A 13,429-nucleotide genomic window follows, 5' to 3' on the forward strand; every position below is an offset into this window, starting at 1 on the left:
AAGCATCTATTTTACTATTTCGTTCGTCACACACAAGCAAAACACACACACCAACGCTGATTCAAACTAAACGAAAGAAAATTACGTTTTCTCGCTGGCGTTTGTGTTTGAACATCTGTGTGCATTTACATCTTCATTCATTTTTACGTTGAAACGAACCGTTTTGTTTTGTTTTTATTCTCTTTTTCTGTTTCTTTTGTCATCATCGGTGGTGACGATGGTGTTGACTGGGATGGTGTTGTTACAGCGTTGCTACGATTGTTTGAGACAAAACATAAATGCAACACAATATGCTGTAGCATCATAGAGAAAGAGAGATATTTGTGATGAACGCGAGCGCGGGGGTGAAAATATGTTACCTATAAATATAAATGATCAAAGTTCTGAGTTCTACAAAAACCATTCAGTTCGAAACACTAAAATCAAGCGTTATTGTCAAACAGCCGGTGATGTGTATCCGTTTTTCGAAATTGTTTTATTTTGGATTGTCTATTTTTAGAACCGTTGGACATTCGTCGAACTGAATGGAAGCACAATCAATGTGCTTATAATTGCCTACTCATTAGTCGCTTTCTTTTTGCGATTCAATTTTTATTTGACCCAATTGAAGAGAAGAATATGTTGTAAAAGGTGTGGATTTTTGGCACGCACTCATTGTCAATATAATAGAATTAAAGAAATGCCATACAATAGAGAGCCGATTTCGGTAATAACGACTTTAAATGATGCAATCAATTGAAGCGTGTGCCCGATGTCTTATTTTTAACCGTTTTGAAAAGACGAATGATCATTCCTTTCAATGAAATGCTATATCTTCTACGTCCCTTTTTCCGCAAATTAATTGGATAAATGTTCACAATTTGAAGTGGAAACTCCCTCGAATTTGCATCGATCAAAAGAGAAGCCACCTTCATTTTTTCTCCTCGAATGATTCAGCAGTTAGGTTTTTTAAATAGCCGCACAATTTTTTTTAAATTGAAAACCAAAGCGTACGCACAGCATGAAAACCGCAAAAAGTCAAATGTAATGCAATAACCTGTTGTGAAAATACCCTATAAATCCAGATGCGCGACGCGACGCATGAAGATGAACACACAAAACGAACCCTCGAACGAAAAGTGTATTTTATGATAATGTTGTAAATCCAGCAAATAATCTTGTAAATGCAATAAAGGTACTTGTTCACACACTTGGGTCAATCAATGTTCTTTGAATGTAAAATGTTTTTTTAAAAAAAATGTCCTATCAATGAACATGCGGGAGTTGATGTTTTCATTTATATTTATTTTTTCTTGTTGTTGTTGATCCGTATAACAAACGCCCTTCTCAAAACTTTCTTTAAATCTTTCAAAAATACATAAATAAAATGGGAACGCGTGTGTTTTGAATTAAAGACAGATTGCCATATATATCCATTTTCGGCGTTACTTACCGTAATCGGTGGCCCGAGGAGAATGAGATGGAAAAGAATTTAAACACCATCAACGGCAATAAAAGTGAAAGAAAGTTTTTAACGATTTTGCACGGGATATAAGGGTCACTCGAACCACTTGGCACGGACATGGTCGAAGAGGATGTTCAGCTGTCGAATGCTAAATGACACTCTCATCAATAAGAAAGTGAACGAATTAAACCATATCAAATGATGGTGTTCATGCAGATAAATTTATTGGCTCCAACTTTTTCACTTGCTGCGATGGCAACAACTTCGTCTCTGAAAATCCAGATCAAATTATTTCATCCCGTTTAGCATTGAAGGACCGAAAAAACAACATGTTTTGGCTCCTTTTTTTCTCTCATGACATTGTTTTATTTGTTTGTTTGCCGTCCAGCAATTCGATTTATGCCACGAAAAACTTCTTGAAGAAGGGTTACACAATGAAGCGGCGGAGGACTATTTATTTTCACATTTTATAAGGGCATGCGACAAACAAAAAACCTCACGCACATCGTTTTTTTTCTTCCTTCGTTTTGGATCGTGTGCTAATCTCATGAGATTGAAATCTAAACCCTTTAAAAGGCTGTTTATTGTATTAGATTGATATAACAATATGTAATGGGTTATGCTGGTTGTAATGTCGCGTGGACGAATGCGATAGCAAAACGATGCAGAGGTGGGTGGTGCCACCACTCCAAGGGAATGAGACGAGAGAAAAAAACAATCAGTTTTGTTTGAAAGTGGAACAACATCGTAACAAGTGATTTAATTTGATTCGCTCCTTGCTTTTTGGTTACACATATCTCAATCACGGGGCATTTATTCAAATTGAACATTTTTCATGGGTTTAAAATGAACTATTGGGATTTGAAAGTGACTATGAAAGAGTCTTTTAAATTCACGACAATTTAAGTGCGAAAAAGACGAAGAGCATCAATAAAAAATGAGAAAAAACTTTTTTCATTGACCAATTTGACAAGACAAAGTTTCTTGTTTGATGCCATTTTCGAAACTTTCGTTGTTTAATTAAAATGTAAAACTCAAACATCTTTGGATCAAGAGTTCATTTGTTGCCAGTAATCAAATCCACATTGTTCGAGATTAATAGCAGAAAATAGAATAGCATTTCTTAGCATAAAAGACTTGAATATGGCGAGACGTATTATGCACTACCGACATAAATCCTTCTTGTTTAACATGAAAAACTCAATCAAATCCAAATTCGAAAAGGATTTTTTTTACAATAGAAATTAGTTAACAGGAACGGAAAAGAAGCTGAGCTCAGATGATTACCGAATGTTGCAACATCATTTTTATTCAAAATACGTCAACAGAAAAAAATGCATATAAAGACTCTTTTTTGAACCACCTTCAAAAGATGGTTGAATGAAACGATTTAAAATTAAAGAAGTTAAATTCTTGAATATAAACTCAGTTGGTAACATTTTGATTAAAAATGAACCGATAGAGGTTCAAAGACAGAGATTAAAGTCATAAAGAATTGCATCAAATATATGCGAAGGTAGACAATGCATTTCAATTTTCTAATCTTCTATTATGCCCTGAAACTTGTTATGCATTTGCAAATGATGAAATGGAAAAATGCAAAGAAAAAATGTCGAAAAATTGAATAAGTATGACAGGGTCTTATTCAAAATCATGCGTTTGTGATCGATATAAATAATTTGATGTTAACTCAACAAACGCACCATGCACAATCCTGAAAGGTACCAATTTTTTCATCATTTTTTCGGAAAGTCTACTTAATTCATTTGCCATACCCTTATTTTCTTACCTATTTTAAGCTGTATATCTTTCTGCGCATTTGTGTCTCTTTCGTTTCGCATTGCTTCGTTTGCTGCTTTTTTTACCTTAATATCGAGATTTTACCTAAAAAATTGCATTGCAAGATGCATTTTTTTTCTTCATCTTCACTTCAAATCAATTTTCTGTCGTTTTTTTGTTATTTTCGACCGAAGGGAATGGTACCGCTATAGAATGAAGGGATAGTTTTCGTAATGTTTTGTACAATTTTTTTCACATAAAATTGTTTTTTACACAAAAACCATCTTATTGTTTGAATCAAGTATGTTTTTGGTGTATTTGTAACGGAAAAAGTGATCGGTTCTCACGATGCGAATTCAATAGAAAGTAAAATAGAAATAATATTGAACAAAAAATATGCGATCATTTATAAAAATTTGCAATGTGTAAAAAAATTTCCATGTTTAAATTGCACAATTTGAAAAAAACCTAAGGAAAAAAGGAACTTTACCGGATAAATGCATGAAACTGGCGAAAATGTCGTTATTTTCGACGAATTGTAGATGAAAACGTTGAACCTTTTTATTGTTCAATGACAGTTTTTTTTTCATATTGATTTCATTCAATTCGGAAATTTATTGCGTTTCTCTTCCGTTTTTTTTTTCTATGTCCCTTTCCCTGACAAAAAGGATAAGAAGCAGTCGGTAAAATACGAACTGTGAAATAAATGAGTTTTTCTTTTTGAATTTACATTAACCATTTTGTTTGTTATCGCTTTGATACACTGATGGACAGAGCCGTTAGATCGGAACAGATGTCGATTTAAAATCAATAAAATAATAATGAATATGCGTCGAAGTTAAAGCCACGGAAATTTTCACAGTTTACCATCAACCAACGAGTGGTTGGCAACCGCCGTTTTGGATGGAAAGCAAATGCGAACCAAATTAAATGTGATCTATTTAGGGATATTGTCTTGAGCCATAATATAGATAAAGTCGAGCGAAAGTAGAGAGAAGCGCGCACACCGATAGAATATATTATTCAGCCATCATTTAATTTGATTACTCTGTCGATTGAATTTTTGTATTCAGTGTCGATTCACTTTTAACATTTGCGTTTTCACGAAAAATCGTTGTCGCCGTACTAAAATTCAATCCATTGTCTTCTACTGTGTGCGATGTTTGATCGTAAAAAGTGCGTGCATATATCGAATATCCGTTGAGTGAAAGGAACCATTGAACCATTAAACCATCATTTTCACACATCAAATTAATTTATTTTTAATCATATAGACGTGCGATGGTTGCGACCGACCGATGTGTGCGAGTGAGAATGAGAAACCATTTACAAAGATAGTGTGTCTGATGTACCCACCCTTTTAACAATATCAATTCTGAACTGTGTTCGGATGTGTGTTTTTTTTTCTTTCATTTTCATTGTCGTCTTTATCTGGCTCGCGCGTTCGTTCATCAATGATTGTGAGTTGCGTTGGTGTGTTTTTTCTTCTCTATTCAAACACGAATGTGCCATTCGGTCTTCTTTCCATCAAAAGACGACATCGTCTTAACATACGGTCTACATATACGGATACGCACATAAGATTTACTATCATTCGCTTCTTTTATCACATCAAATCAGCTTCATTTTTATATTACGGCTGCCGCGTTTTAATTTAATGTAATAATGACAATGATAGAATGAGATCCAAACAAAGGGAAAAACGAACCGATTCCAATCTGTTGTTTATATTCACATTTCAAACCAGTTTTTCTTGGCGATTTTTGCACATAAGATCACCGATTCTAATTGAGAACGTGTGACAAGCGAGACGGAGACGTGAAGAGAAGAAGATATAGAAAAAGAATGAACGACGACGAATCAGCGAAATATCCACACAGATCCACATATATATATATGGAGTGTGACGATTTATGCTTCATTTTCTTCGGGTTTCCATATGTATATTTTTTTTTTTGTTCGCTGTTATTTTTTTTTTCTTTTCAATGTCCGTTTTATATGCACATTTTGTTATCTTATGTGCTTTGATATCACACAAATACACGAAGGAACGGCATTTACGGCGTTGGCTCTTCGGGTCTTGTTTTCGCTCTCTTGGCATCCATTTAGCATTCATATATTCTGATACGATAAACCATAAACGTATTACATCACACACATACGCTGGAACGAGCGAGCGAGCGAGCGAATCAACAAAACCAGGCAATACCATTCATAGCAACCAACGAGTGGAGCGAATGAACGATGTACGATGTGGAGAGCAATACAAAAAAACACAGCACATACGACGAGTTGAATATAAAAAAAGGAAAAAAAAAACAAAGCGAAAAAAAATCTTTAAAATTGGCCACTCCTACTTGTGTGAAATACTAAAAAAACTACCCCTTAAAACTTTTTTTTATATAATATTATAAATGATTCACGAATCGTCGTGACTCTCGTGTGTGAACGACGGGCTCCCGATTTTGTCATGCACACGTACAAAGGATGCGTTGTAAAACTACCAACAACATAACGCACGAAAAATATAAAGTGACAATATCACGAACACCCCACCACCGTACAATTTTCATTGAAACGCGTTTTCCATATACACATACACACATGCACACTTCACCTCCCTTACATTATTTTGAACAATCCCTACTTTCGTTTCGATGTAGATGTGTGTATATGACACACTCCATCGTATTGTGCAAATGTTGTGAACGAACAACAGCAGCAGCAGCATCGGCGGCAGCAGCAGAAAAAACTTTCAACTTCGGAGTGTGGCAGAATGTGTTCGGTGTATTCCGACTTTCAAGCCAGTGACGATAATAAAATACATAAACAAATGCGCTATGAAATAAAATGCAAAAAAGCGGCATCAACGGCATCAAAGCCATGCTTTCTCATTCTGGCTCGGGCGGCCGCTATATGTATGGCATAAAAGCGCGCTTTACGAATAAAAAATATAATCTTACTCTTGTATGGTTTGGTATGGAAAAAGAATCGCACCCTTCACAAAAATCACCATATGTACCGTACATACGATGCTCGCATACATAATGTTATAGGGAAAAGATGCAAAATTCGAATTTGATGCCGTTGCCGCCGTTGCTTTATCTCGTTCCATGCGATGTATGTGTGTGTATGTATAGTTTCGGACAAATACAAATGCAGCATTGATTTCCAAGAGAAAAGCACACACGAATATGTATTTTTATATGGTGTTGCCTTTGAATACGATTTAGTATCGAATCGAACGATTGTCGTTGCAGTTATATCGCATACATATCGAAGAGAGCCGATAGTTGTTTTCTTTCGCTCTTCGTTCATCTACTACGTTTGTCCATCGGATTATTCAAGCATCTGAATATACACACGTTGACAAAATAAAAAAGAAGTCTTGCATACATAACACAAACCCATTCAGGGGAGAAAATTTTGCACCACCAGCAATAAAGCGAGACAGGGATGAAAATGTATTTTCACTTGATTGTTATACTCGCACGAAATATTTGAAACACTAAAATTCGATTTCTTCGCTTTTTTGTTGTTGTTTTTTTTTATTCATCGCCGATTTTTTTTGTGTGCTCGTTCGTTGTCGTTCTTCCTCTTGCCTCCTTTTTCGTCTTAACGTTGGCAGAGCACCATCGTGTTTGTATTTGTGCATATTCCTTTCGTGGACTATATCGTCTTTAAAGCGTATTCTTTATCGCCTTATTCGTCGGTCGGTTGCTCTCAGTGTGTGTTTTTTGTTCATCGTTGTCAGTGTGAAGAGAACGGCACTAGTTTTGCCTATTCAGATTTTTTCACCCAGAGAGTTAAATGCCATCGACGACGAGTTCGTAGTCACTTACAAATCCAACCGATTGTCATACGCAAATTTTCTTGCCAACCGAGTGTACACACAAATTTAAATGCTCTTTGAATAAATTTTTTTTAAATTTAATTTAATTTAAATGCGCGCAATTATCATCAATTTTTGAATATTCAACGACTTTTTATCGAAATATAATAAAACACATTTTTGCTGGATTTTCGGTGCTCGTTTTTTTTTATTAAGAAAATAAATTGAATTTATTTAAAAAGAAAAAAAAAAGAAAAATTTAAATTTTTTCGACGAATATAAACAATTTTGGACATGTGAAAAGAATTGTGCAAATGTTGATGGGAATTTCTATATAGAAAGTGCTGCCAAAAAAGAAGAAAAAAGAATTGTTTGTTTTGTTTTGCTCAATATTCGAATGTTGAGCGATTTGTTTACGAAATTATCTCAGGTGATAAAATAAGAACACAAACCGAAAAAATTGTGCCTAATCATGGTTTTGTCAAGCGTTGAGTGGAACAATCATATTAACGAGGATAACAATAATTCGATAAAACGGGAGAAACGTCGCGCACAATCATCAGACCGTGACCATTCCAAGTGTATGTGGTTTTTATTATTTATTATTTCGATCATATTGTGTTTGTGTGTGCCTCTTTTTGTTCTTGTTCTTTGTAGTTTGGAATGTAGAGTTAGTTAGAAAATCAGGTGTGTAAGTTCGAGTGTGCATTACAAAAGTTATTTATTCCAGTCGCAATCAAAGTACAGAGTTTTATTAATTTATATTTATTAAATGTAATCGAATCATCGAATCTAAATCAATTTGACAGACTGCAATATAATGTTGAATACCTTCGAAAATGCGAACGATAAATATTGTAAAAAGGTCGATGTTGAGTATGTGGTTTTACATATTCAATTTCAAATAACCAGCGAATGCATGCATTGTTTTTCACGATAAAAATTTATTTCGAGGTTTCGTTTTTCTCTCTATTGGTCGATGGTTGCCATTCGAATTTTTTTTTTTTTCGTTTCTGATTCATATTTTTCGTGAAATATGCGTGATGGAAACTATTATTTTGTCAAATTTCATCAAACCATTTTTTCGGGCCTCGATTCGTTTTTCGAGCCACAATTTCCAATTTTTGCTCGATTGTATAAACAACAACGACGAAAAACCGTGTATTATTTCTATGATCAAAAATTCCATTTTCATAAATATAAATAGTATAGAGAAAAAAAAGTTGTGCACACATCAACTCGCACCAAAAAAATATTCAAAAGGTCAGTCGGTATGAATTTTTTACGAGTGGCTTATTTTTATTATTCTTATTACATGCAATATTATTTCACTTGCTTCTGCTGCTGCTGCTGCCAAATTTAGTGGCGGTGGTTTTCATTCATCGATTTCGTCTCAGGCTTGAATTAGCCATGTTATATGTGTGTTGCACACCCAAAGACCATGGTGCGTGTAAAAGAAACAGCCATGGTACTTACCGTTTGTCGACAACGGTCCAAAAGTTGCATTAGCAGCAATGGCATTTTTTGTTTCTCTAATAATTTATTATTCATTGCAATTTACTTTGATGTTCGGCAATAAACATTTTTATTGAATAATGAATACGTATTTTCGTGCATTACGTGACTTTTTGTGGTAAGAGAAAGAGAGAGTGTTTGGTGGTTTTACATTCGAGACAAGTAGACATGCATCAATTTCAGTGTCTATCAGAATCGGCTGTAAACAATATCATATCCATTTTTTTGCGACTTTTTGCACGTTGAAAAATGCACATACTTTTTTTCTCGTCTTATATAGAGGATTCAAGAAAATCCGTCTGAAAATTTCGCGCCAATTTCGGTTTCATAATCGGCACTTGCAGAAAAAAAATTTAAAATGTGACCTTTGATTTTGTCGCAATTCGTCGTAAATCTGTCGTGTGAGAAAAAAAAATGTTTTAAGGAAAAATCGAATGTATGACTTAGCAGAAAAATTAATTACAAATTCATATTCTACAATTATACTTTAAAACGTTTAAGGTTCAGTTTCTAGCACAATTCCAAGCGTTTTTCATTTTGTTTGCGTTTTTATTTTCAACGAATCACTCAACACAAAATTATGCGCACTAACAAGGCAAACACTAATTATTTCAAATGAATAATATAAATTAGTAAATAAATTAATGGCAAAACAATGAATAAACATAATCGAAAGGGAATTAAAAATACAAATTCGTCGATTGGCTACATTGACTGTTTTGAAACTATGTCAAAACAATTATCATAACATGTGCAATGTGCAGTGATCTGTTTAAATGTTGCTGTTGTTGTTGTTGCCGTGGTTGTTATTGTAAATGGTGATGTCTGGGTTTCTATGTCGCCGATCGCACTTCTCAAGCGTCGATTATTACTTATTCGAATCTCTCAATTCAGGCAATTAGTTCAAGTCGAAAAGGAAACCCAAATTTTCTATTCGACAACTGCACAATTTCATCATCGTTTTTTTTTTCTTCGTCTTCGTCGGAGCTGCACAATTTTGAATTGTTTTTTGAATACCTTCTGCACAGAGACGGGTATAGAAAGAAAAATAAATTGTGCAGTCGAAGACAATAGAGCATGCATCTGACATGTAGACAAATTCCAAACTGAAGTCACCTACAACATTGCAAGAGCAATTTTCTTACCTTGTCTAACATAGAACAACAGTGATTGTACAAATTCTACCTGTGAATATCGAATTCCATCAGTTTTGTGAGTCTATTTCGTCATTTTCTTTTTTGCTTTTGATTTCTCTTTTGTCTTTTCTTGTCCCGCAAATACATGTGCATTTTTTTCAAATATGCATTCACAATAACTGCAACTTAGAAATCTAGGGCTATACTCAGAAAAAAAGCTATATATTCGAAAATTGCACACATAGACGCATCCTATGGCCTATTTCATCTCTCTCTCTCTGTTCTCCTCTTTTCGTTTTGTTTGTGTGGCTTCTTTGTTTTGATTTATATTTACATCTTTCCTTTCATTTATTTAGATTCTCGAAAATCGCTCTTGAGTCATTTTTTTCGGTTTATTTCTTATATTGTGTATTCTTCAGGTTTTTTCGCTTCCTTTTTTCGCTTTCGATCTCGATCTTCCTTTTTTTTGTTCTGTGTATTTCGCCTCTTTTATGCATCATATATGCACCGTCTAAAATAACATATGCACCTTGAACAATTTTACTACGCTTAATAATAATTCATTTTCGGTTTTTAATAATATACTCGAAGCCGAAAAAAGAGAGAAGGAAAACACACACACCTAGAAAGAGATTGTTCAATAAGTCAGAAAAAAAGCAACCAAAGAAAATTCAGAGAAGAAAAAAATAACAAAAATCCCTCAAACATCAGCATAAATTCGTTTTCTTCTGATTCTCTCTTTCGAGATAATGTGTTTATAAAAAAAGGAACTGTGAAAATGAAGAGAGAGAGAGAGAGAAATGTAGGCAATATGAACTGATGCATATGTGTTTCATATGCAACTTTAGTTAATTTTCGCTTGTTGTTATTTTTTTTAGATTTTTCTAAGTCGTTTCCTCCTTGTCTTTGATTATCAGAAACATACGGTTGAAATCTCTTTTTTCGGTTGAACACTGTGCATTTTTTCGGCCTTTTTGAATGCATTTTGAATTTTGTTATGTGTAACGCAGGTAGAAAATTTGAATATTTCATTTCATGCAAAATCGAAAGAACCCAAAGATATGGGTATTTGCCTTAGACCCACAAATTAAAAGAGAGATGAAAAAAAATCGAAAGTTGAAAAAAATGGAATTTTGCCTATGGAATCAAATCAAAGAGATATCGACCTGTGATATGTTTGACGCTGCCAATGAATTTATTTCATTTTCTAATTTTGGGAATAAAAAAAATATATAGATTTCAAATGCATGGTTTGACAGACGCCAGACATTCAATGCTTCTTGAGATTTTTTTTTGTTTCTTTCTTTGATTCGAAGATTGCAAGATGATCCAAATGAATGGCGTGGCGAGAGAATATTGAATGCTTTCATTTGTCGGTGTTCACCATGAAATTCGTGGAACCAAAAATTTGACTAGCGAAGTAAAGATTGCATATTGAATTTGATATTTTTCTATGACAAGTTGAAATTCGATTTTCAATTTAAGACAAGAAAAGAAAAGAGATTCTTAGGCATAAGCCTATTCTAATCAGTTTAAACCTTTGGCATTATTTTAATGCCTGAGAAAAGGTAATCCAAACAAAAAGAGGAACTTGTTTAAAAGGTGAAAACTTCATTAGTTTCATGACTTCGTTTTTTTTCCTTTAATTTGAGAATATTTTGTGCGTTTCTTCTGTTCCATTGTGTCGACGAAAACGCACTTAAAATATTTTCTCAGGCATACAAGTTCTCTTTAAATACTTTCTTCTGATGGCAATCGGACGAGTGAGACGCAAATTGAAAGAATAAGAGGGAAAAAATATAACCATGTGGATTTGCTGTTCGGTTCATACATATCTCAGAATCGATCAGCAGTACTCGCACTTCACTGGTCATGTGCACGCCAAATGTCTTCGGTTAAATTTGACTTCGTTTGTTATAATTTGCAATGCACAATGAAAATGTATGGATGTCATTATATCCAAGTGTAACGTTGTCGTCCACCATCATCGTCTCTCCGGTTTCATCCCGGTCTACACATTAAATGTAGAGTCTTTGAAACGACAGATAATAAATATGGTTATAATGCATCTAAAATAATAAATAAGAAATGAAAATGGCCTGTGTAAGAAAGTGACCAAATGTTTTTTTGTCGTTTTTTGGTTGGTGGCATAGAGTATGTTTGCATATAGTATACATATTCATGCGGACAACTAAAACAAATATTCGTGGAAACGAAAGGAGATATCGAATGGATGAAAGTTGTTAAAGATGATGTACAATTGCATATATATAAATGTGTGAGCGCTTGCCTTTGCAGATGTGTTCAAAAAGTTGTATAGTTTTAGCAGCAGCAGCAGCCAAGAAGAAAAAAATACGACATACTCACATAATTCAGTTGATTCTCTCGAGAGCCATAAAAATAAAGACGACCACAGGAAAACGAAGAGCAAAAAAGAACATCACGCTTATCCCAACATTACGCCATCGACTGGACTTAGCTGGTCGAAATGGGTTTTTACTGGGAAACCAAACTCCGGGGATCTCACAACAGAATTAGAAGATAGGCCACTGGTGTTAATATCAATGAAATGGCATAACCTAATGCATATTCATGTCTCATAAAAAAACCGTTCTGCATATTCACCGAGAACTATTCTTCGAAAGCAGCATTTTCAAAGCCAAATACGGATCGAATCAGAGAGTGAGTGTGTGCGTGGTGAGAGAGGGGAGCGCATTGCCATATTCACCGTCCAGTCATTTCATACAGATAATTGCAGGAAAAAAAAATGTTTCATTCCCTATTTTGTATGCAAGTTGTGCAATGTTCGGAAACTGCATTTTGCGCTTACAACAGTCACTTGTTTTTTTTTTCTGTATATCGTCAAGAACACATTCTTCGCCTTTATTAAATCAAATTATGTGCTTCACAATCATTACTTCGAATAGAAAAATTGAATTTACAATTTACAAACTGACCTTTTCGTGTACACTTTTTTTCCCGACCATTTTGGGAAACTTGATAGATTTTTCTCGAGAGGAAATCAAGCTTTAGCTGTAATTACATTGTAATTGCATTATCAAACTCAAATTATAATCCATTATAAACACTTTATATTCTCATTTTTAATTTTTTTTATGTTTTTTTTTGTTCGTTACAGATTTGAATCGATTATCCAAATCCCCATCTCCGGTACCTTCACACGGTAAGTGTTTGTAATTTGTTTGATAAAATCCAATCTAAATGCGGTTAATATATACATACATTACAAGTAAGGGGTCTTGACACTCTATTTCTCTCGATTCGGAAACTCTATATGGTCGTTCATTGGCGCGGCATCATCATAATAGACACATAATTCATCTTAATTTTATTTTGCCTGTCTAATGTCTTTATAAATTCGAAAATCGATGTTCCTCCCTTTTGCTTCTCATTCGATTTCTTTTTTACTTCTTCAAGTCTTGCCAATCGAAAACCCACACGACTCTGAACTGCTAATAAAATAATATCACACGTCATCGATCAGTTTGCAGCGTTCATTTTATTATGCCACAAGTTTCGAGAGTAAGCAGTATTCGTCTTTCGTTTATTTTGTTCGCATTCGCTTTGAGATGACAAAAATGAAGTCAAAGGGAAAACAAATAAGACTCAAATGGAAAAGAAAAAAAAAAGAAACGGATTTTTCATGCACGCGTTCTCTATTTGATCGTACTAAAAAATTTGCACAACAATAACACACACGCA

The 13,429-nt window shown here is 34.2% G+C and overlaps 1 protein-coding gene across 2 annotated transcripts in view; it reads left to right on the top strand.

Moving 5' to 3' along the window:
• Nucleotides 1–13,429, top strand: part of LOC116343883 (POU domain protein 2-like) — a 68,254-nt gene that overhangs the window by 44,648 nt on the left and 10,177 nt on the right. For both annotated transcript variants that reach the window (XM_031772182.1, XM_031772183.1), the window contains exon 4: nucleotides 12,846–12,890. In XM_031772182.1, coding sequence (XP_031628042.1) covers nucleotides 12,846–12,890 — 45 coding nt within the window. The remainder of the gene's footprint in view (nucleotides 1–12,845; nucleotides 12,891–13,429) is intronic.

This window comes from Contarinia nasturtii, unplaced genomic scaffold, assembly GCF_009176525.2.
Source record: "Contarinia nasturtii isolate CC-2019 unplaced genomic scaffold, AAFC_CNas_1.1 Cnas_scaffold_1037, whole genome shotgun sequence".
Classification (NCBI taxonomy): domain Eukaryota; kingdom Metazoa; phylum Arthropoda; class Insecta; order Diptera; family Cecidomyiidae; genus Contarinia; species Contarinia nasturtii.